The 26,116-nt window shown below is 45.7% G+C and overlaps 1 protein-coding gene and 1 pseudogene across 1 annotated transcript; one reads left to right on the forward strand and one right to left on the reverse strand.

Moving 5' to 3' along the window:
• Window positions 1-1,009: 1,009 nt before the first annotated feature.
• Window positions 1,010-5,074, forward strand: LOC120674648 (annotated as a pseudogene).
• Window positions 5,075-5,316: 242 nt separating this feature from the next.
• LOC120671883 (serine/threonine-protein phosphatase 4 regulatory subunit 3-like) lies at window positions 5,317-24,668 on the reverse strand. The gene is made up of 25 exons (XM_039952144.1): window positions 24,322-24,668; window positions 21,458-21,538; window positions 19,870-19,969; window positions 19,706-19,790; window positions 19,562-19,611; window positions 19,404-19,469; window positions 18,053-18,132; window positions 17,396-17,455; window positions 17,103-17,202; window positions 16,949-17,026; window positions 16,747-16,814; window positions 16,601-16,669; window positions 16,416-16,493; window positions 16,237-16,332; window positions 15,521-15,591; window positions 15,010-15,087; window positions 14,823-14,916; window positions 13,713-13,811; window positions 8,102-8,316; window positions 7,904-8,018; window positions 7,256-7,387; window positions 7,051-7,158; window positions 6,778-6,887; window positions 6,487-6,597; window positions 5,317-6,326 (listed from the first exon to the last, which is right to left on the reverse strand). Exons 1-25 carry the CDS (start codon window positions 24,394-24,396, stop codon window positions 5,843-5,845), a joined length of 2,703 nt encoding a protein of 900 aa, XP_039808078.1. The 5' UTR covers window positions 24,397-24,668; the 3' UTR covers window positions 5,317-5,842.
• Window positions 24,669-26,116: the final 1,448 nt, after the last annotated feature.

The following is a 26,116-nucleotide window of genomic DNA, read 5'->3' on the forward strand; positions in this document are numbered from 1 at the left end:
GGCCGGCAGCTCAGATGGGCTCAACGGGCTCATCACGAGTTTTTTTTATTTTTTTTAATTTATTAACTGAGCTGGGCACACAACCGTCTCAAAAAATAGGTTATTTTCTGTGACCTTTGATTTGAGTCGGTTATCAGAACCACCTCTGTTAATCAATTTTGCCCGCCTCAGTTAAGTTTTTTCAGTAGTGACCCTAGCTGCGCCGGCAGGGGGATTCTTGTTGTGCAGCTCGACCCTAGTGGATGTGCGGCACTGGATGTGCGGCACCTCTACTGGATGACCGCACCCTCTGTTAATCAATTTGAGCTCTGGATGTGCGGCACCTCTACTGGATGCACTGCCACCGAGCTACAAGCACATCTGCTTAATATTGCACTTATTATTCCTAAACTTACAAATGTGTCTCGAATTATCTAATCCCGAAACTAAAATAATATTTTTCTATTTAAACTAGGAAACCAAAGGGACCGAATGTCAAGAGAAGTCCTTTCCTCGCTGCTTAGCACCGAAGCCAGCAACCTACCCCCGTTCCGTTTGCCTCCCTGCGAAGCTAGACCTAGACCGCCATGTGCACGCGACTTCTCCCGTCAACGTACGCTCATGCGTTCACCTCTGCGCACAGACCGAATCCATTCGCGTGCAGCGGAGAACGCCGCGCTCTGCGTAACAATTCGGTTTCGTCTTCCAAAACCCCGTTTGGATCAAGCAACTGCTCCGGTACGGTGCTGCTGGTCCTTTCAACGCCTCTCCAAGAAGGTGGGCAGTTGCTCTCTCTCTCTCTCTCTCTCTCTCTCTCTCTCTCTCTCTCTCTCTCTCTCTCTCTCTCTCTCTCTCTCTCTCTCTCTCTCTCTCTCTGAAAAACCTCAACTTGCCGCACCACGTGAGGGCGGCGACGACGACGACCACGGCGCGGGCGGCACCGGCGCCACGACGCGCGCTCATTCCTCCCCCGCCGCGCGCCACCTCCGCGTCGTCCTCGCGTTCCGGGCCTTCCGGCTCACGGCCTTGGTGGGTGAGGGCGTGAGGAGGTGAGGTGACAATGGGTACCGCGGCGGCGGCGGCGGCGGACGTGGTCATCCCGGCGTGCGCGGCGGTCGGGATCGCCTTCGCGCTGTGGCAGTGGTTCCTCGTCTCCAAGGTGAAGGTGTCGGCCTACGCGGCGCCCGGCAACGGCCACCACCACCACGGGGGGCCCGTCCTCCGGATGGAGGACGAGGACGAGGACGTCGGCATGGGTGGCGGCGACCACGACGACAACGAGGAGGAAGGCGCCGGCGACCGCACCGTCGCCGTGGCGCGATGCGCGGAGATCCAGAGTGCCATTTCGGTTGGTGAGTTGCCGCTCAATCTTCGTGACTTCGTCACGTCCTTTTTGCTCTGCGCTCGGTTGGTCAGTTTAGTTCTTTTTCCCGTTGGTAATTTCATTAAGGAAAATTGAACTTTTCCCTTTGATTAATTATTGATAAAATTTTATTCTGATGATGACCACGTTGGTCGGTTGGTGCAATATGAAGTTCTGTTCCTTCGTGCTTTTCCTAGCTTTTTTTACCCCTTAAATTACTTCATGTGCTAACAAAAATATAGACCACTTTAATTTCTTCAAGAAGTAGAAGAATCTGAATCATTTTTTAAATCTTTGTGCTGAAATTCTAGTAAAAATACAATTTATATTCCATAGTAAAATCACTTCAAAAAGGAACGAAGAAATTTAAACGACAGCATCGCGCGCTTGTGTAGTTTCCATGGTGCAAGTGCAAGTCAACCATGATGTAATCTAGGACCTGCACGCAAGCTGTGTTCCAACACAGACTTAGCTCCTAGTTAACATCTATTTTTCGCTTCAACTTGCTCCTAACTTAAGAAAAGGTGCTCTGGCCGTGGCTGGTCAAGGAGTTGACCCAGTACATTGGCACAAGGCCCGTACTCTCTGATCTTGTGCACGTTTCTTCTCCCTTTCCTAGGAGGAGAGATCTTTTCTTATTAACTGACAAGGCCAATACCGCTTCTTCCATTTGACCTAATTCAGTGCCCTGCATGACCTGCTAGCTGTTGGATGGCCAAGTGCCTTTGAGTTCTGACCCTGTCATTCGCAAAGAAAACTCAATGTTCGGCCGTACTGTGTTAAATTTTTAACTCTGATCCACAGGTTTCAATGGTACCAATAATACATGACCATGAAGACTTCGCATATAATAGGGACCTCCATTTTGGATTGAAAATTTACAAACTTTCTGTCTCAGTTTGGAACCAGAAAAAGAATTTCAATTCGTCTAGCAGTTAGCAGCTCTATTCTTTAAACGAAGAGAGAGAATAGAGCCGTCGACTATTTCGTCTACGACGCGAGTGCGTGCTCCAAGGCGAGGGGATGGCGCAGCCACGCGTTGTACAGGCCGATGCTGCTCGTCGACGACTTGGAGGATCCTGTGCGGGGCGCGCCATTTTCCCCACCCCATCCCCTTTCTTCTCCGGCGACTTGAGCGCGAGCACCATGGGAAAGAAGGAGAACCGAGCATGAGCACCATGGCAGCCGGTCACCGCGTCCATGTCCCTCGCTCCCTCAGTCCCTCCCTACGCCTTCCGCTTCGAAACCCGACTGGAAGATGAGAAACAAGAGAGAGGGAAGATGAACAGTACAAACTAGCAAGCCAGGGATGTTTAGTAATACTAATATATTCATGATTTTGTGAAATTCATAGTAAAATAAATATAGGTCCAAATGATCTCAAATTTATTTTGTTGGATCTGTCTTGTGATGCTTTACATTTAAAAAAATATGAATACCCATGCTACTGTCATGTGTTTTTATCTATAGATTTATTTGTGCTAAGGTGTTTAAATGCATATTAAATTATGTATTGATCCAACAAAATGTGAAACAAAATTTGTTAGACTTCTTTTTAGATTTGCATTTCAAAATTGTAACCTTTACTCTTGAGAAGTGTTTATTTTCTGCTTTATTAAAAACATTTATTACTTACTGCTTGAAAACTGAGGAATATCTAGTAAATTATAAGAAAAAATAATAAAATGGCAAAAACCATTTTTTTCATCTTTTTTCTTTGTTTAGAATATGAGAAAATAAGTTTGCTATGTTTTCTGTTATGATTTATTGTGTTATAGGTGGCTTAAAATTTGCTACAAAGAGCCATACGAATTAATGTTTATATACGTTTATGATTTAATATGTCATAGATATAAGATTCATGCGAATTATTTGAATGTATTATGCATTCTCTCATCTATGCAACAAAATGGCTACAAAGATCAATTATGCACCAGATTATCATGAGTTTGTGTGTCAAAGGATAAATTAATCACTCTGCAGACAGCCAAACAGACAGCCCATTATATAGACAGCCCATTATATAAACTGTCTGTTCAGTTGTCTGTTTGTGACAAAAAGACAGTAGTTGTCTGTACTGTTATATTGCCCTCAATTGCCGATGGGAAGACGTATTTAGGTGGGATCGAGGCAAAACGACGGCCTCGGCTGACCGTTGTATATGCCCTTAAGCTTATGGCAAATTGGCAATGGCAGGCACCTGTTCTTCTGCGTCGCCATCGGACTATGGGCCGGTCTCGCCATCGGGTTCACCACCGAGTATTTCACCAGCAATACTTACAGGTAACTAATTTCGCTTGCAACAATGGTGCCAGATTTGCATTTGTTGCAAAGCAAGAAACTTCGAAGTGTCTACTAGTTAACGGTGCCCGAAATGTGCAGCCCTGTCCGGGATGTGGCCGACGCGTGCAAGACCGGCGCGGCGACCAACGTCATCTTCGGGCTCGCCCTCGGGTACAAGTCCGTCATCGTGCCCGTCTTCGCCATCGCCGTGTCCATCTACGCCGGCTTCACGCTGGCCTCCATCTACGGCATTGCGGTGGCGGCGCTCGGGATGCTGAGCACGGTCGCCACCGGGCTGGCCATCGACGCCTACGGCCCCATCAGCGACAACGCCGGCGGGATCGCCGAGATGGCCGGCATGAGCCGCCGGATCCGGCAGAGGACCGACGCGCTCGACGCCGCCGGCAACACCACCGCGGCCATCGGCAAGGGCTTCGCCATCGGGTCCGCCGCGCTGGTGTCGCTGGCGCTGTTCGGCACGTTCGTGAGCCGCGCGGGCGTCGCGGACGTGAACGTGCTCAACCCCAAGGTGTTCGTGGGGCTGCACGCCGGCGCCATGCTCCCTTTCTGGTTCTCGGCGATGACGATGAGGAACGTGGGCAGCGCGGCGCTCAGGATGGTGGAGGAGGTGCGCCGCCAGTTCGCCTCCATCCCGGGCCTCATGGAGGGCCGCGCCGCGCCGGACTACGCGCGCTGCGTCCGGATCTCCACGGACGCGTCGCCCCGGGAGATGATGCCGCCCGGCGCGCTCGTGCTGCTCGCGCCGCTGCTCGCCGGCACCTTCTTCGGCGTCCGCTCGCTCGCCGGGCTGCTCGCCGGCGCGCTGGTCTCTGGCGTGCAGGTACGCCTCCTGTTGTTGTCGCAGAGCTTCTCTTTTTTGTGGTCTCGCCGTGGCATTCAGTTGATCAGCTAGCTTTCCCTTTGCGTAGATCGCCATTTCTGCTTCCAACAGTGGCGGAGCATGGGACAATGCCAAGAAGTATATAGAGGTACACACTGGAATCTGAAAAGATTGCTTACTGAATTTTTTTATGAATTCGTTTAAATTTTGTAGGCTGTTTGAGTGGTCACCTGACATTTTGAGCTGTTCACACAGGCGGGTGCATCCGACCACGCCAAGTCACTGGGTCCAAAGGGGTCGGACGCTCACAAGGCCGCCGTGAACGGCGAGTCGGCGACCCGCTCAAGGACACATCGGGGCCGTCCCTCAACATCCTGATCAAGCTCATGGCCGTCGAGTCCCTCGTATTCGCGCCATTCTTTGCCGCCCATGGCGGCCTGATATTCAAGTAGGCAGGGGATGAGAGCCTTTTAACAATGTACACCCTGATGAGAATGTTGGACACCACAGATATCTCAACCGGCGAAAAGAAAAATGAAGAATTGACGCAGGCTGAACGAACACATAATTCATAACCAAGAGCAAAAAAAAGTAGAATCAGATCACAACATTCATTGAATCTCTGTTTCTCCTGAAGCAGTAGGGTATCATTGCAATTCTCACACATGACGTGATCAACGACAATGCGCAAGCAAATGCGCTTTTGAAATACCCAAATCCCAATGCATCAAATTTGATGCACTTTTGAAATGATACCTTACTCAACTCCTGCATATTCTTTTTTTTTTGCCAAGTGTGCATAAGCACTAGTTTAACGAAAAGAAGAAAACATTCTGCGTAGGTTAGTCTATCACATGACTAAGATTATTTATCCAAGACAGCATGTCTAGCCAAAACTATGAATCAACAAATTACAATCATATAGGGTGAGTTAGCACAAACTCTGGCGAAAACACCGCTCCACCAGAACTATTTCCTCCTACTTGTTTTACAACAGTAACATCTCAGTCAATGATTGTAGAGAAATAATGGAGAAAAGGGCACATATTCCCACCCACTCCCTTAGCTCATAGCTCATAGAGATACAATAGCAAGCGCAGCAGCAGGAGCAAGGCCCATTCAATGTTCTAACCGACAGACATTCCAATTCTCATGTTTGTCAGATCTTTCCTTGCAGAAAACTAACTTTACAGGCTCAAAAACGATAGCTGGCATTCTACTTGGGATATTAAGGTAGGTGCAACCTATGTCACCTCCAATCATGCTTCCAGCTTGAGATCAATGGATTCAGCCTTTGGAGCCAAACACATTCCGATTCCTTCCTGTAGGCCAGCGGATGGATTGGTTACAGGGACGAAGCAGTTCTGGACAAGTTGTCATCTTACTGAATAAGGCTCCGAATCACTTGGGTTTGTGGTATTTACAGCCTTCTCGGTAGACATACTGCCCACATCTTTTATACAATCACCACCAGCTTGCCAGGAAGCTTCTGCATTCTCTACGGAATGTTGATGCTCCTCGGAGTTTGTGTCATGCTGCCTAAGAGCACCGTTGGCTTCAGTACTTGAAGTGCTTGATGTAGGCGATTGGGGAGCATGCTTGTTCTGTAGATCTGTGTGCTTACTAGCCGTACTAGTTGCCACAGCAATTTTAGCACAACTAATTCTGGTTTCTATCTTTTGCCTCTTGCGACCATCCCCATCTGTATGTTTCCCTTCCATCGTGTTCACTGGTCTCCTTTTCACGGTGGATATATTTAAGGGCACATCATCCTCTGAAGGCCTAGAAGGCTCCTTTGGTGGTGGATTGAAGTCCTCATCGTCGTCATCATCATAGTCCACAAGTCCAGCAGATTTAGGCCTGGATGCCAAATTAATAAATTAAACTAGAATTTGGGAGTCCTCCATGATATGAGTTTCATGCTTGCCATTAAATGTAACAAGAGAAAGCAATACAACAGATATATCATAACCAAAACGCGGGAACTCAAGATTATCTCAAATTGTCAATGGAAGAATACCTAGAGGTGCCTTCAACGTTATCAGCTTCACTTCCATTGGGCACCTTAGCCTTGCTATGCTGGTTCTGTGCAAGTTTAGCCCGCCGGCCAGAGCCTGAATCTTCTTCATCACTAGAAAGAACAGATATCATGTCACATGCAACCCAAATTCACAGTATAACTTCTGAACATAATAGCACCCTGGAATATCTAATCAAGTGCATCACCAACCTGTACTGCAATTGATCAAAAAAAAACTGTACTGCAAAACAATGAAAAAAATCAATGACCAATAAGGAAACAATAACAAACCTGTCCTTGTTGAAGTAGTCTTCCTCTTCCTTCTCAAGACCTCTTTGTTCTGCTTTCTTTCTCACGTCAGGCACACTAGCACTCAACCTGGGTTCAGCACTCTCCAGATACTTGCCAAAAGAAGGAAAAAAAGAGAGGCTATCTCATTCAGTAAAATACATGCCAATACTTAAATGGTAGGCAGAAAATAAGATTCTGTTAGCAGTACGAAAAGTATTATCTATTTGTCAAAAGCTCAACATGGGATGCATAGTACACAAGAAATGGTTCAACCTGTTGATACTTGAGTTTGAAGGCCTGAATACTGCCAAAATGTTCAAACTTTGTAAGTTGATCCCAGAAAGACTCAGTAACATAGATAACAAGAGTTTTTATATTTTCCTGCAGGTAAGTACCCAGTGAATTAGGCAGAATTCATAGTAGCAACCAAGTAAAAGCCAGAATTCAAAGCGACAACCTAGTCATTCTGAAAATGTACCTTTCGTATGTATTCCAACAATTCAAGTACTCCTGAATGTAGCATGTTGTATCTATCCCCATTTTCAACAAACACATCAATTATTGGTTTCAACAAGTTGAACTTCACAACATGGCGAATAAGATGCTCATCCTACAAAATATAGAATGTCAATTGGGAAACGATTATGGTAGCTAGGTGCTTGTTTAATTCATCACATTCATGTTAGTCATATCTCCAGATTCTAGATAGCGCAGATGAAGATATATATATGCCCAGTTAATTCCACTGAGAATCCAGCAAATAAAGTTTATTAAACAACAAATACTGGGGTATGGTTTCACTCAAGAATGAGCACTAAGTTCAGACAAACATGGTCTGCTCAGATTAACGCAGAAGAGGTAGTATCCTGCAGATACCACCTAGAAACAGTTAGATGCAGGAAATTGTTGTGCATAAAGGCAAAAGCAAAATGCAATGCCTGGTAATAGCATTCCAGCAGATTTGGAACTTGTAATTAGTGAAACTTCTAGACCATAAAGCGAGATTAGTAAGAGCTATAATTCATTGATGAATATATTTCAAACATGACAATAGTGCACAACTTCAAAGAAACTTCCAATTTTCCAGTAATGTAAACAAGAAAAGTTGAAAATTCATAATACTTACATTTCTGGATATAATAGTACGCATAAACCTAACAGCTGCTACAACCAAAAACTTCTCCCTCCGTCGAGTCAGTGCAAGGATTTTCTCGATAGCATTGTTCATAAGAAAATTACACCTGCAAGATTAACATTTAGAGAATGCATAGAAAGATGGCAAAAGTTTAATGGTACAATGGAAGAAATGTGCATAGAATAGTACTTAATTTTGTAGGGATGATGAACTACGCAAAAACACAACAGCTCACAAACATTCAACAAAATCTCAGGCTTGATTCGGTGTCCTCCAGCATTTCTACCAGCACCTATGGAGTTAGATGTTGATCGAGAAATGCTCCTCGGGGGACAAGAGGATGCTATTACATCAACCAAATAGTCAAGATGCCTTTCGTAGAAAATCTCGATAATTACATCCCTCTGCAGAAAGGGAATGAAGTGTTAGTACAGCTAAATCTGATCAAGAAAATGTGTGAAGTTTCAGATATTTTTAACAAATTTCAACACAAGATGCAGAAAAATGACCACAAGCCACCACCACGTAAGTTAAAGAAAATAATGGCAAAGCAATTGATAATGTTTTATAGTTTACATTGCATAATCAACGACTAAATGATCAATAGACTTCACTTCAGGTATGAAGATCTAGGTGGCGTATGGTAGGGAAGTGCAAAATAATTTAGTAAGATTTAGATCACGATTACAAGATATGTGTTGGAGTATATTGAGCCCATGTGTATAGAGGCCCATCTAGAGGCTCATGTATAGGTATTATATATACCCACCATTCTAGGGTTGGAGGAATACAAGTCATTATTCTCTCCAACATGGTATCATTTGCTTAGGTCTTTTCTCCTCCCATGGCAGCCGCCGGCGCCATGGCTGGCCGGCCGCCGGCGCTGCCCCTCCCTTCTCCCTCCTCCTCCTCCTCTGCAGCGTGGATCCCGACGGCCGCATCCTCCTCTGCCCCCGGCGCCGCCGCGTTGACCTTCTTTCCAGCCGCCGGCGCCGCGTCCTCTGCTCTGCTGGCCGCCGGCGCAGCGTCCTCTACTCTGCTGGACGCTGGATCTGCTGCCGCCGCCGCCGCATGGCGCGCTGCTCCGTCGGCCGGGGCCGCCGCCGCCGTAGCTACTGCCGCCGCCCCCGCCGCGGGCGCGGCCAGCCCGGGCGCGGCCACCGCGGATGCAGTCGCTGCAGCATCCGCCGGCCCTGGATCTCTCGCCGCGCAGTGGACGCCGCAGCCCCAGCATGCAGCCGCCGTGGAGGCCGTCGGGGACCCCTTCCTGGCGGCTGGTATCCTGGGCGCCGCACAGGACGAGTACCCGCCGCAGCCCCAGCATGCAGCGGCCTTCCAGGCCGCCCCTGTGCTCTGCTCCAGGGCGGGGCTGCCCAGGCCGCCCCGGCTGCCCCTGCTGCAGCCGCTGCTGCCCGCGAACTTCAAGGCTCCTGCCCTGCGACTGTTGCGGCCCCTGCCGCTGCGGCCTGGCGTGCCCTGCGACGCGAGCTCGACGCGCTTGCTGCCATCGAGCAGGCTGCCCCGGTTCGCTGCACGAGTCCAGAGTTTACGGATGCCGCGCAGGCCGCCGTCGCGCCCGCCGTGCACGCGCACGCCGCGCAGGACGTCGCATCCGCCACGCACACCGCGCAGGCCGCGCGAGCCACCGCCTCCCTCGCCGCCGCGCGCGCCGCGCCGGCCGCCGCCCCCGACGCGTGGCTGTCCCAGGGCGCCGCCGCCGCACCGGCCGCCGGATCCACCTTCCCCGGGGGCCCCGGGGATCCATCCGACTCTGGCTCCTGGTGGCGGTGCTCGGGGCACTCCTCCCACTCCTGCTCCTGGCCCTGGAGGCATGCACTGGCCATCCTTCGGCGCCCCATGGCCAGGGTGCATCCCGATGTGGCCGGTTCAGGGTGGGGGGGGGCTCGTCCTTAGTCCCAGCTGGCGCCGTTCTGGACCCCACCCGCTCCACCCGGCCAGCAGCCAACCTGGCCTGGGGGGTGGGACCAGGCCGCACTGGCGCCGTCTTTCAGTGCCATGGGGTGGACGCCACCGGTCAGCACTGAGTGGATCGCCGACTCGGGTGCCTCCTTCCACACCACCCCACATGTCGGTATCCTCTCTTCTGTCCGACCCCCACACCCCTCTTGTCCTCCTTCCATCATGGTTGGTGACGGGTCTTGCCTTCCTGTCACCACCGTGGGTTCTACTCCTGACTCCTTTCGTCTTCCCAATGTCCTTGTTGCTCCTCAGATGGTTCATAACCTTCTTTCCATTCGTTAGTTTACAGCTGACAATTCTTGTTCCATCGAGTTTGATTCTTCTGACCTCACTGTAAAGGATTCGGCCTCCCGGCGTCAGCTACTCCGGTGTGACAACACGGGCCCCTTTACACCCTTCGCCTTCCTTCTTCCGCTGCACCACTCTCGCCTTCTTCACCCTGGCCGTCTTGGCCTGCCGCGACGCCGTCTTCCACCACCTGGCACCGCCGTCTTGGTCACCCTGGCCGCGACGTTCTGGCTCAGCTCAGTCGTAGTACCGATGTTCCTGGTACTAGGGCTCCTGCTGAACCCCTTTGCCATGCGTGCCAGCTCGGTCGTCATGTTCGGCTCCTTTTTTCTTCTTCGCATGCGACGCATGCATTTGATCTTATTCACTGTGACCTGTGGACCTCTCCTGTACTTAGCCTTTCTGGCTATAAATACTATCTGGTGGTGGTCGATGACTTCTCGCATTACTCTTGGACGTTTCCTTTGCGCGCCAAGTCTGAGACCTTCCCCACCCTCCTCCACTTTTTTGCCTGGGTGTCCACTCAGTTCGGCCTCACCGTTAAGGCCGTCCAGTGTGACAACGGGCGGGAGTTCGATAACTCCACCTCCCGTTCCTTCTTCCTTTCTCGGGGTGTTCAGCTGCGTATGTCTTGTCTGTATACCTCTCCTTAGAACGGCAAGGCTGAGCGGATGATTCGCACGACGAACGACGTCGTGCGCACCCTTCTGATCGAGGCCTCTCTGCCCCCGCGCTTCTGGGCGGAGAGCCTCCACACCGCCACCTACCTGCTCAACCGGCTTCCGTCCACTGCTTCTCCTGCTCCCACTCCACACTACGCTCTTTTCGGTACCCCTCCTCGCTACGACCACCTTCGGGTCTTCGGGTGTGCGTGTTACCCTAACACCACCGCAACTGCTCCTCACAAGCTGGCGCCCCGCTCGACTCGTCGTGTGTTCCTGGGTTACTCCCCTGACCACAAGGGGTACCGATGCTTTGACCTCACCTCTCGCCGCGTCCTGATCTCCCGACACGTCGTCTTTGACGAGTCGGATTTCCCCTACTCCACTTCCTCCACACCTTCTCCTGACCCCGAGCTGGAGTCTTTGTTTCCGACTGACCCGGTGGTTCAGCCACCGTTACCTGTCTGTCCTTTCCCTACAGGTTTTCCTGGCGCACCGGCACCGCTTCCGGTGATCCCTGCTACGCCGAGCGCGGCCCCGATGCCCGCGGTCGCGCCACGCGCGGCCCCCGGACCTCCGGTCGTGCCACACGCAGACCCGTTGTCTCCCGCTGCGCCACGCACGGCCCCGGTGCCTCCCGCTGCACCTGCGCGGTACGCTCAACCGGTACAGGTGTACCGGCGTCGGTCGGCGTCGACACCGCCTCCTGCTCCGGAGGCTCCTGCGACGCCTACACCGGAGCCGTCGCCGCCGCCGCCTCCTCCGGCTCCCTCTCGAGCCGAGCCGGAGGTTGTACCACCCGCCAGTCATCCATCGGGATCCTCGGCATATTCATCGCATGGTGACTCGGCGGATGGCGTCTCAGGCCGCGACTCTCTCCGCCACTGAGGGAGAGCCGCGGGTCTCTCCGGTACCCTCCTCTGTCCGCGACGCCTTGGCGGATCCTCACTGGCGTCGCGCGATGGAAGAGGAGTACGCGGCTCTTCTTGCCAACCAGACATGGGACCTCGTGCCGCGTCCGTCTGGTTGCAATGTGGTGACTAGCAAGTGGATCTGGACGCATAATCGTCGGGCTGATGGCACACTGGAGCGATACAAGGCTCGCTGGGTTCTCCGTGGGTTCACTCAGCGCCCTGGTGTGGACTATGACGAGACCTTCAGCCCAGTGGTGAAGCCCGCTACGGTGCGCACGGTCCTCTCGCTTGCGCTCTCGCGCTCCTGGCCTGTGCACCAGCTGGACATGAATAATGCGTTTCTTCACGGCACTCTCTTAGAGACTGTCTACTGCTCTCAGCCAGCGGGATTTGTGGACTCGAGTCGTCCGGATATGGTCTGCCGGCTCAACAAGTCTCTCTATGGTCTGAAGCAGGCTCCTCGGGCTTGGTACTCTCGGTTCGCCACGTTCTTGCTGACATTGGGGTTCATCGAGGCCAAGTCCGACACGTCTCTCTTCATTTACCGCCGTGGGGATGAGACTGCATATCTGCTGCTCTATGTCGATGACATTGTGCTCACAGCCTCCAGTCAGCAGCTACTTCAGAGTGTTATCTACTCTCTGTAGCAGGAGTTTGCTATGAAGGATCTGGGTCAGCTCCACCACTTCTTGGACGTCACTGTTGAGCCAAGCCCGTCTGGTCTTCTCCTTCACCAGCGGCAGTACGCACTCGATATTCTGGAGCGGGCTGGGATGACTGATTGCAAGCCTTGCTCCACTCCTGTCGACACTCAGGCGAAGCTGTCTGCTGATCTGGGTGATCCGGTGGCTGATCCTACTGCCTACCGTAGTCTGGCCGGCGCTTTGCAGTACCTCACCTTCACCAGGCCGGACCTCACCTACGCTGTTCAGCAGGTCTGTCTCCATATGCATGATCCCCGGGAGTCACACCTTGCTGCGCTAAAGCGTCTCCTCCGGTACGTCCGTGGCACTGTGGACCTCGGCCTGGTGCTTCACCGCTCGTCCTCTGCTGAGCTGGTGGTCTACACCGACGCTGACTAGGCTGGCTGCCCGGACACTCGTCGCTCCAGTTCTGGCTACGCCGTCTTCCTGGGCGGCAACCTGGTCTCCTGGTCGTCCAAGCGGCAGCCGGTTGTCTCCCGCTCTAGTGCCGAGGCGGAGTACCGGGCTGTCGCTAACGGCGTGGCGGAGGCGTCCTGGCTACGACAGCTCTTGGCGGAGCTCCACAGCCCACTCGTCAAGAGCACGCTCGTCTACTACGACAACGTCAGCGCCGTGTATCTCTCCACCAACCCCGTCCAGCATCAGCGGACGAAGCACGTGGAGATCGACCTACACTTCGTGCGCGACAGAGTCGCAATCGGCGATGTTCGGGTACTCCATGTCCCGACTACCTCCCAGTTTGCTGACATCTTCACCAAGGGACTGCCCTCCTCGACCTTCTCGGAGTTTCGATCCAGCCTCAACGTAGCCGGTGGCTAGTTGTGGCTGCGGGGGGGTATTTGCCCTTTGTACTCTATTTGTACTCTCTTCTTGTCCAGTCTTGAACACCGCTGCGTCGGTAGTTCAGACTGCGGGGGGTGTTAGCTTTCTTGTTGTCCAGTCTTGAACACCGCTGCGCCGGTAGTTCAGACTGCGGGGGGGGTGTTGGGGTATATTGAGCCCATGTGTATAGAGGCCCATCTAGAAGCCCATGTATAGGTATTATATATACCCACCCTTCTAGGGTTGGAGGAATACAAGCCATTATTCTCTCCAACAATATGTAGGCTGAATTCAAATGAATAATTACTAAAAGAGATATTGTAACTTCAGAAAAGTTGGGGTGTAAAAGCACCCATTCTCTAATGTAGCTCAACAGTAAAAGACAATATGTGACTTAATAAACTTAGTATGGTAAAAAAACATTACTTACATGTGCTCCAGACATAGTGAAAGAATCCATCAATATTCGAAGGATTTCTAGAAACTGACAATGCATTTCCTCGCCAAAGTCAGTTACCATGCCTTTAACCTAAAAATTAACATTGCAATTATGAACAAAACATGACTACTAAGAAATAATAATATGTTGAGAAAATCTTCCATTCCAATGTTCAAGTCAATTACAACCATGTGTGAAGGAACTCCCTGATAACAGGTAATGCCTTGCGTTTAATTAGTATATATTACTAAACAAACACAAAAGGTTGTACTTAACAGACTGTATTTTGATCATCCCAAGTGGCCCTGTTGTTATTTCTTGTTAAAACATTTGAGATAAGAAACAGTCGGCACTCCACTTCAGCTAAAAATGAGCAGTTTCATATACTCTGATAAGACCTACGGCACTGGGTGCGTGCTTAAAAAAAAACTCGGCCGGCGGGGGAATGACCGCCCCCGCGGTATTGTGTGATAGAGAAGACCGTCTCACACCGGCCAACAAAATCCCCGAACCCCTGCCCCCACCCTTACACAGCGGCACCGTAGCCCATGTGAGACGACCACGACCGGGGCCGGGCCTTAGACCTGTGCTTTGGCACTATGGGACAGACGAGGGGATTTTTTTAACCTCAACCTGAAATTCGCTCCCATGGGGAGTCGAACCCAGGACCTGAGGAGTGCCGCTGGGTTCCTCTAACCAACTCAGCTAGAGGCCCTTTGGCGGGTGCGTGCTTAAAACAACCCTTCCCCAGATCCCGCACGGTGCAGGAAGCCTACGGCACTGGGTACGCCCTTTTTTTTACTCTGATAAGAATATAGCTAGCTTTGGACATAAACCATGGAAATTGACCATTCACTTTCAAATAAAAAAAGGATTATATGTTACAGAAGCATTTCTAATGGTGAATCTACTAACATCAATCTTATATTGTAAATCTAACTAATTCTTTTGTATATCTATGATAGTCAAAGCTTCAAAAAATTGACCAAAAAGAATCCTAAACATTTATAATTCTGATCAAAGGGAGCACAAAGAGTCAACAAGTGTCACTGTGTGTGAAGTGCTGTTTATTTCACATGCTTCAACGAAGGTGCAACTTACCAAGAGTCCTAGAAGTGAATTTCCTTCTTGCTGAACAATATATGACCTCAATAGGTTAGGGTCCTGATTAAGAAAAAGTATAAGGATATCTGTCCTGCATTCATCAATAAACTGCAGTTAGAAGTTAGAACAAAATGTGGTGCACCAAGAAAGACAGGATAATTTAAAAACACTGTTTGATAAGTACCCAGCTGAAACGATTTTTCTATCGTGACTTTGCAACAGATCAGAAATTATTTCAAAAACGCCTTCACCTGAAAGATCTCTGCAGAGAAGTAGGTGGTTAGCTCATGGCATGCTACTAAGAGTTACATAAATCAAATAGAGTCCACAGTTATCTAAAAGAATAGCAGCAGATTCGTCTGGTAGATTATGGGTTATATGCATCCTATGAACCATATTGCGCACCATGAGACAAGGTTACAGGTAATGAACACATGAAAATCTGAATGATAATCCCTGATATACCTATGACATGATATCCTCAGCAAATCTGAAGTCAAACGATAGTGAGTTTGCCAGGTAGTGAAAACAATGACAACACCAAGCTCAGCACACCGGTATTATAAGGTCGCATTTCTTTTCGTTTTTGTAGTACAGATAGCCTACAGCCATGCATTTGCACATTTGATACAATAATACCATGGCGCTTTTGTGTTATGCTTTACAATTCAAATAAAAGAGAATGAAGGGCCTACCGAAACAGTCGCAACTGCTGAACAAGTGGTAAGCTCTTACTAAGAGTGCAAAATTCATGCAAGAACAGAACCTGCAAGAACAGAAACATTGTTAGCAGTGTCACCAAACAAGATGCATTGTTAGCAGTGTCACCAAACAAGAAACATTGTTAGCAGTGTCACCAGTAATTGTGAGGCCAACAGGCAGGCAAACTGGCAAAGAAAACTATCTTACTACAGATCATCTAATCATAAGGACAACTGAGCCTCTGTGCAGACAATGAGATCATGAACAATGCCATTACAAAAGAGCTGAGCCCCACGACATCGAGTAGCAAATTTTAAGATTGTGAGACTTTTGTGCAACATTAAACTAAATTCTCTAAAGGCAATGCAAAACCTAAAAGTCCAACTTCCTATAGAGAACTAAACTCAGGTAATTATCAAATTTAACAAATTATATGACTCAAGAAGAATTAATCCAGCAGATCTAAAACAAGGCATGGCTGATCTAACTATCCCCTCTGTTAACGAACAATAAATCAACAAAATCATGAAAATAGTGATAATTTTAGTCCTCGGTTACTATTTGCATCAATGCGAAAAACAATGGGGCAGTCTCGCCTATTAGCTGTAATTTTCAGATGCCTATCTAATTTACAATGGTGACTTCACAAAGAACAGTTCAAAACGAAGTCATCAGGTCGTCATTAACAAGAACAAGAACACTATCTCACCAATTCTCGTTTCGATTCCATAGAAACATCTGATGATCTCATCCTAGAAAACAGCTGTCTGATAAAAAGAGCATCATCCTTTAGTAAGGAAATAACCTGCAGACAGATCATTATATCATAAGTAACAAAAAGGGGGGAAATTTTGTAAGGATACCAACATGGTAAGGAGAAACACTAACAGAAGCATTATTTGTGTGTATCATATTGTTCAGACTTGCTAGAGTGGCATCATCCAATATTCGTGGTAGTATAACATCCTGCAAATGCCCCAAAATTGTCAAAACTGTACACAGGCTAAGTAAAAGGAGTATTGGCACATAACGAGGATATAGAGAAGTTAGCCAACAATTATGAAGTGAGTAACCTTAAGATAGCCTATTCTGTATGTTTGATGTATCTTCGAAACCACAGAGATGTTTTCAATATGTATGGCCTGTGGGGGAAAACAGTCATATATTAAATAACCATTAGTTCTCAAACAGGAAATATGTGCAAGAAAACTCAGAATACCTCTTTGAAAACTACATGATCCTTTAGAAAAGCACGGTGCCTTTGCACTCTTGGAACCTCTGGGTCATCTGTACAGAGTATATCTAGTTAAAATACGAAAGTAGCAGCCTTGGATTCATTGTCGTTATAATCAAATTGCACATAATTGTGTGCAGTAATGAATGTATATGAGAAACAAGGGGAAACAATGAAGATCACGTACATTCAAGGGCACCTATTATGTCAAGAATAAACTCATCAGAGAAGATCTTGTCAAAGATTGATGGACTGTTCAACAATACTTCAGAATGAAAATTGATAGTCAGTACCAGTCTAAAAACACTAACAAGCTCACTTTAATACAGGTATGTACTTACTTATTCCCTTGACTAATTTGAAAATCATGTGAAGATCATCTAAGTTCTCTAAATCCTCGCACATTCTGAACATGTCCACTAGCTTTGGAAAAAAGTCACGCTGCACGAATTTGCATATAGTGTAAGACTTCAAAGACGAACCATGCCCAAGAAAAGATGGTGTAATCAATTCTAAGCATCTGGTTGTTGTGCAGCTCTCTCAGAAGTATTAGTCACACTTCAGGATGCTGATTCACATCAAACCAATACATTTTTACATGCGACCATGACATGGAAAAGGTTAGACGACTTACATCTTGTGTTATCAACTCTGCCACGCGAATCTGATCCGAAATGCCGCCCTCTAATACAGTCTGCAGATTTTTAGCACCGGTATATTGTTTCAAGTAAGCCAAACATTGAATTATAAGCTGTTAAGCCCCCAGGCATCAAAAGAATATTATAATATCCCTATTTACAATTTACAAAGGTAGCACTGAAATTACTTAGGCATTCCTTGTGACTCCTGGTCCTCCCATAGCAATAGAAAAAGGTATGAACGCTTAAAATAAATTCTATGAAATAGGTAAACAACAGACTTAGCAATATTAACAACCCCTTTCAATAGGCAGTCCTGGTTCCAAAATTGTCTCATAAAATTTTTCGGCAATGATTACATATGACTCCCATACCCCCCCCCCCCAAAAAAAATAGCAATGGTTACATATGAAAACAAATAAAAATAAACAAAGCTTTACCCTTCACACTCTTGGGTCAAACTAGACTCTGCTAGAAGAATAAGCAGCTACTCAAAATTTTGATATGAGCCTACCAAATTTCCACATATATTCATCAAGAGGAGATGGGACTTCAAAAACATGATCAGGCAAGGCATAGACCACAATTCTCAGCCCAGACACAAAGCATAATAACATTTTCACATGAGAAGAACACAATTAAAAAAATCCAACCTTTAGAATGAAAGGAAGATTGGATAACTCAACAGGGGGAAGCTCCCTGAATTCACCATTAGCAGAGCAGAACGAATCATCTACAGAGGGAAGAATGATTAGTAAACATGATACTGAGACAAACGCTAGACAAGGTGAACATCACATGCACATAGGCAAGACAGTAATATGTACAGCTGAGCAAAGGTCAAGTCATTGCACGCATGTATCAGTATCACAAAGTGTAAGAAAAGGTGGAGAAGAAAACAAAAATAAGAAAAGAATCATGAACCAAAAAAGCCCAGAAAAGCATGCCTACAGGCTATAACTCTATTTAGTGAATCATCCGTGGTCACTTCAGAAGTTAACATCATCATATTTTCCAGCTATTAGCTTGTACCTAACTGCACTGCATGTTCTGTATATGCTATGAGTATAGTAAACAGTCGCAAAAAAACACTGAAGATGTCTATTGCTAGTCTTAGGAAACAGGGTCAAAGACAGTAGCGTTCCTCAACCCGGGAACATCGCCCAGCCAGGGAACGCAGGGACATTTTCATCCCACCCTTGTAAAAGCCTCTCGCAAGTAGCGTTCTCGGCCCTATCGACCTGGGAACTTTGTAACAATGGAGGGATTAGTTATCAAGCTTAACAGTAAAAGTACAAAATAGAGTAGCAAATGTTACTAAAATCTACCAATGTTGGGTACATTTACATTTTCACTCACATAAGAATAAGCAATGATGGTTAATGGTCAGGTTGCAGTTGTGCGGCGCTCCAGAATCTACTTTGCTACGGATGTAACCAATAATATTAAGGGGCTTTTGGATCCTCTCATTTTGGAGGAATTGAAACCTACTTAATAAACTAGGCTATTTGGCTTAGAATTTGACATCCCACCACTTTCCAAAGTTTAGATATAAGCCTATCCTAAATTCATAGGGTGGGAGATGGAAATTGATTCTACACACCACCAAGTTATGTTTCTATTCCGTAACTTATAGCACGCTCTTTGGCTCACTCCTCTATAGTAGAAATATAGCACATAATAAGTATCTCCCTCATATGGCCAACAATAGTATACAAATATATTCCATATATATTATGTAATCATATTAGCTTAGTAGATTTGTGTCTAAATTATGATTATTAGAATGGAATTCAATTCCAAGGTTCCAAACGGGGCCTAAGAGGCTAAGACACTTTTCTGCTATAAGTCCCCAATAGATACTTTCAGCAACTGCTTTTAAATAATTTCAAAAGGAATGTTTTTGAAAAGTCACCGCAATCTCAAGTGGAGAGGCAGAGCTTAACTTCATTAAAAACTTGAGCACACAGTAGCACAACATGCATTGAGCAAAGTGGGATGTACCATTTGAGTGCATTATTCTGGAGGCTTCTAGAGATTCTGATGCTTGACGAGGACCAACTTCAAGAGCTGCAGGACATGGTTAAGATGAGAAGAGTATGTGAGTACGTATGGTACGGATAAACAACCACAACATATTAAATAATAATTAAAAAACTCACCACCAAGGTTACTGAAATGTAGGTTTCTCTGAATGCCACATATGTGTTCCCTGCGCAGCACCGACAAGAACAAAAAAAAAACTAAGCCAAAGGGAATGATTGAACAAAAAATCGTAACTACAGGGCGGCTCTTGCTTCATCTACCATATGTAGGAGCATCCTGCAGCTTCCTGAAAGCTTAGTGCTAAGTCAGTTGCTGCTTCATGATCCCTCCATGAAATTATCGTTTCTAACAAAGAAAACGGATTAGAAAGTTGTGTATTAGATATTATTTAGCTTGCAAATTGGATTATAGTGTGTCAGTTCACCTTCTTGTTTTCTGTAAATATCGTCAGATGTGATGTTGTGCACAAGTAGCGTTTCATTGTCCTCTTCATCCAAAACGGTCAAACCAAGTTCTTTTGAACCCTGGAAATCAACCCAAATTGAATTCTTTGTAAGGTCCAAAAGGTAAGCCCGAAAAAGTACAGATTACTCCCCTCAAGTATCGTTAAAGTCCTGATAACCCCCTAAACTATGTCATTTGGTCTAACTCACCCCTTAATAAGATTTATCTTTTTTTATTTATCTACGCCAAAGCAAAGTCTTGAGTTAAAATTTTGCAGGATGATAGCACACATCATAACATATTTTAGAAAAATATGTCAAGAATTTTTCATCATTATTTTGATAGGGTACGATATTTAACAATAAATTAACCCTTCTGATACAAAACTATACAAAAAGTAATGACAGAAATTCATAATATATTTTTTTGACATACATTGTGACGCCCACTACAACCCTGCATAATCATAAATTAAGATTCCACTTGTATGTGGAGAAATAAAAAAAAAAGACAGATTGTATTAGGAGGTAAATTGAACTGACATAGTTTAGGGGCCAAATTGAATCAAGAGACAGTTAAGGGGGTTATCCGGACTTTGGTCATACTTGAGGGGAGTAATTTGAACTTTTTCCAATTAGAAATTGTAAAACAATGACACAAAATTCTGGTGTCATACATTAGAAGCCCTTTCATTTGTACTGGTTTATTTAGATATCAGGCACTGTACCATGAATCACAATGACAGAATGAATGGGAGTGTTGTCTACTCCGACAAGGTTTTCTTCATAATCACAGGAAGTGGGTTAAGGCAGCGTTCCTCAAACTGGGAACATTGTCCCTGACCTAGGAACGTGGAGACATTTTCATCCCTGCCTTGTAAAAACTTTTCCCAAGTAGCATACCCTGTTCATCGACCCCATTGACCCGGGAATTTTGTGAATATGGTTTTCTTATTGCATTTTTGATAAGGTAATTGTGACACAAACCCAGATTGCGATGAACCATGAGACTCATCTGTTCAATGTGAGTTGTTAGTTGATACCATATTGGTTGCTCAAATGAGATTTAGTTTGGATGGCTTACATATGCCTAAAGGAACCAAGGTAGAAACTAGTTAACCTTTTATGGCAAAGTAAGCACAGAAGCACAGAAATCCAACTGAGTCACCACGTGGTTTTTAAATTTGGTAGGGAGTCATTGTGATTGCCATAAAAGATGCAGCTGTAACTGTAATACACAGCAAGTTTGTGCTGGCCAAAAACATGTACTAGGCTAATTGGTTTCAATTCAAAAACTTGGCCATACACAAAGCATTGTGATCAGGAAATTTGTTTCATTGAGAAGCAAAAGGTTGTCTAAAAATTCTGTTATCTGTAGAAACATTACAAGGGCTACTAAAACCAAGCATGTTGTAACAAGGTAGCAGACTAGAAATCGATTAAGAGGCAAACAAATCTTTGGGCACTACTAAAGAAAATAAAGAGTTGAGGAAGTGTCAGATTCAGCTTAACAGAGCCATATAAAAGAAACAATAAGTATCATAAATATTAGCACAAAATCTTTCATACCTCAATGTACTCAATAGAAACATGCCCTGTTCCTTGATCATCCCACCTGCCACCATCAGCCAAACGGTATACTTTGACACGCTGGAACAGTTAGATATTGTAACCATCATTTATTGTACAAGTACAGGAACAAAGAGTGTACAAAGTAGACATAAGACAAATAAGTTTTTTGATAGTCACAAGAAGGAGCAAGCATACTGGTCAAATTCAGAAACTAAATGAATTTGCACTGCTCAATAAGAGAATAAAGGTAAAATCATGCAACCAAAAAGTTTGAAATCAGGATAATAATAGTAGTCTTGTGCCATTTTAGTTTACATTATATTTACTTCCGCATCAACTAAGTAAAAAAATACAATTTTCTACTTCGTAGTGTTCAATTCCATCTCTAAGATATGCTTGTCCCAGAAATTGTGATGATTTAGCATCAACCATCAAACCATGGCATCAGAAATAAAATGTGCCTGACACAGGAGCTCCTCTTGATATTCGAGTCGGTACTCGCAAAGCTACTTTCAGATGAATTTCAACGCTCTTGTAGCGTCTGTTGACAATTTTTGTCCTGTAGAAGATACTACCGCAACATTTCCTATTCATAGAATCACGCCTGCAGCTTAGGTATCTCTAATAGGTTAGGCCTAACTTAAAATTATTTCATCAAGTTCAAGAGAAAACCCATGAACGTTCTACTGGGCCTTATATGTTACTACAGAATCAAGGAATAAGGATGAAATCTGAAGCCTTTCCTGTAGACCAACAAAAAATAGTAGTAGTTTCTCAGCGGTCAAAGGGCAAGTCATAAGTCATAACTCAAATACCTCAGTCACTAGTGTTCGAGAAAAAATACCGCAGTCACTACACCTCAGTACCTCATAGTAATGTCTTACCCGTTTTACAAAGAGAGAGGAAAACTACTAAGACTATAAGTTGACTCATACAGATTGATTTAGTATTTACTTGTATGTGACTAAAGAAAAACAAAGCCCAATATTAGGGGCAGGCTATACGCCACTGCTCTATTCCCGACATAGGACTTGTTGGGATGCCTGTTATCTCTATCTCAGCTGCTAAAGGACTATGAAGTATGAATAGCGCATGAGGGATTTTTCTTGTTATCCTACTTCTATATTCACGCAGAGTCCATGTCGGTTTTTCCAGAATATTTCAAAGAAGCACCTGACCATAGAATTGTGCAAAATAGGCCAGACTTGTTACGAACTTAGATTTGCATCGGATTAACTATCATAGAGAAGTTAGACAAAAGGCATCGCTGAACAGGGTTAGGGTTTCTATTGAGATAGATAGATATAGCTTTGCATAGAGCGGTAAGGATGCTTCAACTATACATGTGTGTTTAACACAAGTCAAACCTTAACTTTTGATCTGTTCAGACTCTTAATACATGGACCTATAACACAGTCAGGACTCAAATTTGCAAATTCCTAAAAACAAGGATTTGATCTAATCATATCGATGTTAAGTTCATGTGGTTAGACTGCTACCCTGGTACTCCATATCTTCCGCACTGGCTCTGCCCTCTGGATCCTCCCATTATGTGCCCAGATACTGGCAAACCTCCCTACCATTCGTACCTCATACCTCTGCTGCATCTTGACCTTATGACATGCTGCTTCAGGAACATACTATCCACAACAAAAGTTATTTCCTACTGAAACATTCATCGCATATGCTCTAGTCAATGGGAACGATGACTTAACAAATCATGACTACCAGTGTCTGTTTGATAGTGAGTCAACCAAAACTTGGATTGTGCAGTATAACTACAGATACAAATATGAGCATAGATCAGCTGGCAGGTACCACAAGCTGTTTTGGATGATGTGTCCTGACATAAACAACTACCACTGAAGGTAACATCTTCAATCCCTTTTACTATCACTCTTTTAGGTCAGCGCCAGCGTGCCAAATTGCATGGTACAACATACTGCCTTTTCAGGAGTGCAGCAAGTGCAAAGTTGTTTATTTTCCTTCAATGAATTAGACACTCAGTGAAGCTGGGATATTTGGGTTCACAGGAACAAAATCACACTGGTATATATGATCAAATGTTGCAATAAATTTAGAAGGAAGCAGATTCTGCTCCTATATGTTCAGTTTAAGAATGTAGATCACATCCACCTACGCTGGAACATTTGGTTGTTATAAAATTTCAGTTGCGCAGGCCAGTCTCCAAGATAGAAGGGTAGCAGCTTATAGATATGGCATTTGTATCAATACGATTCAATCATGTAAGCTCCACGTTGATGTAATGATATCAGCAGTGATTGCGTCACACTAAAGGCACATTTCTTTTTGTTTAAATATGCAAACTCCGCAAAAAAAAGGACAAGGCTTATACACATGTCCAAACGGCTCACTCCGCGGCTATAATCGATAAGTTCACTGAAAAAAAGTCAGAAACTAGGTGATCCGGAGTAGCCGCAGTTAAGCATGTCTTCGCTAGCTTCAAACCCGCAGCCGCCAGTACTGATTGTGGAAAAAACAAAAAACCCCTACCCACCTTACTCCTCATCGACAAGAAAACAAATTTTTCCGATACCTCGATCATTACTACGGTTCACTAAGAAGTAAGCATACCTAATCCCCCTCGAAACACCAAACTGCCAGCTCCTAGAGCAACCAACTCGGATCTAAGGCACGGCTCGCCCCAGAAACTCCCCACCGCCCCCTTGCGGAATTCAGCTGCCTTCCAGAACCTACAGCGCCGTAGCAAACCGAAATCGCCGCGCGCGCCGGACGCAGGGGCTGGGCTAGCCTATGGAACAGCCACAGGCGGATCTGCCTGCCGTGGAGTTCCCGGAACCCTCCTGAGCAAGCCGAGAAGCAGGGAGCCGGGCCCTCACCTGCATGTTGCTGGTGTGCGTCGCCGCCGTGGCGTCGCCCCCCGCCTCCGCGTCCCTCCGCTCCTGCTCCGCCATCGGGCCGTGCCGCCGCTGCCTGCCGCCTCTTTGCCCCCCGGAGCCTCGCAGGGTCGGCGGGGTCGGCGAGGCGGTAGCCTCTTTCCTCCGCTGGGTGGCTCTTCAGCGGGTGGAGGGCGCGGGCGGCGAAACCCTAACCACCATCAACGACCTGCGGCTGCCGCTCTTCCGCCCTCTCGCTCCTCCAGGCGGCCGTCGCCTTTCCCCTTTAGCCCCTCAGGTTTTCGCAAATATTTTTGTGTGCGCGTGTTCGTTGTGTTTACCCCCCTCGCAATTAGAGAAGGGAAATGGCGTGCTAAAAGATTTGGAGCAGCCGGCGAAAGCAAACCGTGGGGGTGGATGGAAGGAGGCGTGGATGGAAGGAGGCGGTGTGAGTGTGTGACGTCATGGTCGGAGATATTGGTCATTGTCTCGTCGGTCGTCGTTGTTCCCTCCAGAAAAAAATATATTAGCGCAACTTGGTTTAAGACCGGTGGACCTGACCCAAATTTAGTAACACACAGTTAAAGCTTAAACTTTTTACCAGTTTGCTACCAAATTTTAGAATCATCTTTATAACACTTGGAGGCAAAATAACACCATCCCTATATAAACTGATTTTTTTCAATCAATCAGTTTTACACAAACGTAAATCCAAAAGCCTCTTGGAGGTCAAGGCCGGGACGTTTTTCCCATCATCTAAAAAAGTAGCGGTGAACAAAACATTCCTACCACTACCCATTGATTGTCAAAAAAACTTGTGATTTTTTAAACGATATGTAGAATGTAGGTAAAATTTGCACTAATATCAAAACCAATAACAGCCAAAAAAGATAGAGAGAAAAAATAATAATCAAATTCAAAATAATTGTGACTTCCATAATAAAAGATCACATCAAGAGAAGACGCCTAAAAAACGAGATATAGAAACAGAATGAAAACATACATTTATTGTTTGCGATGTCATATTCAGCACCACCTTCCATATACTAACCCCTAACAATAATCCTGTATTAATATTGTGTTCGATAGGTCGTCTAGTAGTAATTTTTCATGACCGGGCTGATAACTTTTTTATTAAGAGAAAAAGGTCATATAGCAGTAATGTAATATTGTTGCGAGATGCATTCTAGAGATGCTGACGAAGATGATGATTGCATCCGCGGAGAGCTCTTCACCGAGTTTGGTTGTCCTCCTCTACTCTAAGCAAAGTGAAATGGGAAAGTTGAGATGGAAATTTTCAATGCAAGGGAAGAAAGAAATATAAAAAAGAACCATACGCACCCAAGTAAAACAAACAGAATAATGTAAAACATAATATTGAAGAGGATATGATATGATCCAATCCATTAATGGTATATTATTAATCTTTCATTGAAAATATTTTGGAGAAACTACACGCATTTATCTCAAATGCAGAGAAACACCGAAAAGGTAGGAAAAAGATACATGAACAAAAAGTATAAATAAGTTTGAGCTTGAGCTTCTACCATTGAATTTAGCTAGGTAATTTCAAAGCTCAAATTAATCTATAAGAAATTATATTAGAGAATCGTGTCATAATGCTTTCTCATAACCATAGTACTTAGGTGTTTTTTATGGCCTAAGTGTCTTTATTTTGTCAAGAAACGTAGCCGTACTATTTTATAATAATTTTATTCATTAATTTTGTCTAATAATTTTTTATTATCTACATAACCTATATAGATGCAACCCAATAAGTATTATAATTGTATTTCTC

This window comes from Panicum virgatum, chromosome 5N (assembly GCF_016808335.1).
Source record: "Panicum virgatum strain AP13 chromosome 5N, P.virgatum_v5, whole genome shotgun sequence".
Lineage (NCBI taxonomy): Eukaryota > Viridiplantae > Streptophyta > Magnoliopsida > Poales > Poaceae > Panicum > Panicum virgatum.